At 39.2% G+C, this 1278-nt stretch overlaps 1 protein-coding gene across 1 annotated transcript in view; it reads right to left on the bottom strand.

Moving 5' to 3' along the window:
• Positions 1-1098, bottom strand: part of LOC107577059 (UPF0602 protein C4orf47 homolog) — a 3395-nt gene extending 2297 nt beyond the window's left edge. The window contains exons 1-4 of the mRNA XM_016263175.1: positions 929-1098; positions 773-848; positions 437-616; positions 142-314 (exon numbers count right to left, since the gene is read on the bottom strand). Of these exons, the coding sequence (XP_016118661.1) occupies positions 142-314; positions 437-616; positions 773-848; positions 929-1017 (518 nt within the window). The 5' untranslated portion in view covers positions 1018-1098. The remainder of the gene's footprint in view (positions 1-141; positions 315-436; positions 617-772; positions 849-928) is intronic.
• Between the last annotated feature and the right edge of the window lie 180 nt (positions 1099-1278).

Below are 1278 nucleotides of genomic sequence, written 5' to 3'. Positions count from 1 at the left end.
GTTACATTACTTTGAGCCTGTAGTGTCTTTCCCTGTGGAACTTATTCAGCAACTGATATGACTGATTATTGTGCAAAGCATTAAGCACTGATTGGAGTGTAATATGAGTGTCTTGGTGCTAGTTCCTGGAGCCCAGCTTACTTTTTGACGTTGAGACTGATGATGCTCTTGACAGGTGTGCTCTTTGGACCAGGGGAGGGGTGAAATATTTTTACTTCCTTATTTGTCATTGCTGATTTGGTCTTTTTGGTACCGTAGGGTTCTGCAGAGTAGGTGGGGTAGGAGTCAAATGTTCCTGCTTTCATGCCTCCAGTCTGCACAAGAAAAATAATAAAATAAATATGCCACAAAATGTTCCAAGATGGAAACTTAATACAGCTCTTTCCATATGCACTTCTTGAACATTTTTACACTGTGTTTGATCTCCTTTACTTACCTTTTTACTTGGCGAACTTGGTTTGAAGGGCAACGCAATGTGCTTTTTCTCCTCTGTCTTCTTTGGAGGTTGTAGAGGTTTGTCAAATTTGTAAGGATTGCTGTTAAAGCATTCAACTGGATGAAGGTTCAAACGAAACGCTCCCCCTTTTAGCATGGATTTGTGTGCCATGACCTCACGCTGGTAAACAAATTATCTCTCTCATTAGAGAAAGAGAACACAGTCATCTGCTTGCATAGAATTATACTGTCAGGTACTCAGAGGACGCCTTATCTTGATTAAAACAAGGACCCGGGAGTCTGATTAAAAATCTCATTTATGTAGACCTAAAAATACCTTTAGCATTTCCTTGGCTCTGTCATAGGGGTCTGAGGAATGGGACACCATCTTGGAGAGGGTGACGTCAGGAAAGCTATTAGAGTGCAAGGACAAATCAATACATCTGACAGAAAAACCACAGAAACATATTAAAGGATAATGTCATTTGCTTACCTGTAACCACTTCCTTTCTTGGGTGGATTGGTGTAGAAGTTTTTTCCAGGTGATTTGTTTGGTTTCCTTGGATTCTGTAGGGCACTCATTGCTTGAATGGGGCCTCCAAATGTCCCATAATGGCTGCCCACTCCACATCTACCAATCAGAGAAAACTATTAAGCAACTGTAAAGACAGTTTATTTGGAAAGACAAAATAATTAAATAAAGACAAATCTGCAGAATAAAGACAAATAATTGGAAAAGCTGTAATCTGCATGGCAGTTTTATTTCTGGTATTTTTCTGGTTTTATTTCTTGCCCTTAGGGCAAGTCATTTATTTTTCATTGGCTCAAGTTAAAAAATATAGA

The sequence above is a fragment of the Sinocyclocheilus grahami genome, unplaced genomic scaffold, assembly GCF_001515645.1.
Source record: "Sinocyclocheilus grahami isolate Dianchi unplaced genomic scaffold, SAMN03320097.WGS_v1.1 scaffold5004.1, whole genome shotgun sequence".
Classification (NCBI taxonomy): Eukaryota; Metazoa; Chordata; class Actinopteri; order Cypriniformes; family Cyprinidae; genus Sinocyclocheilus; species Sinocyclocheilus grahami.
The sequence above is the reverse complement of the archived record's forward strand: the minus strand, read 5'-3'. Positions and strand labels throughout refer to the sequence as shown.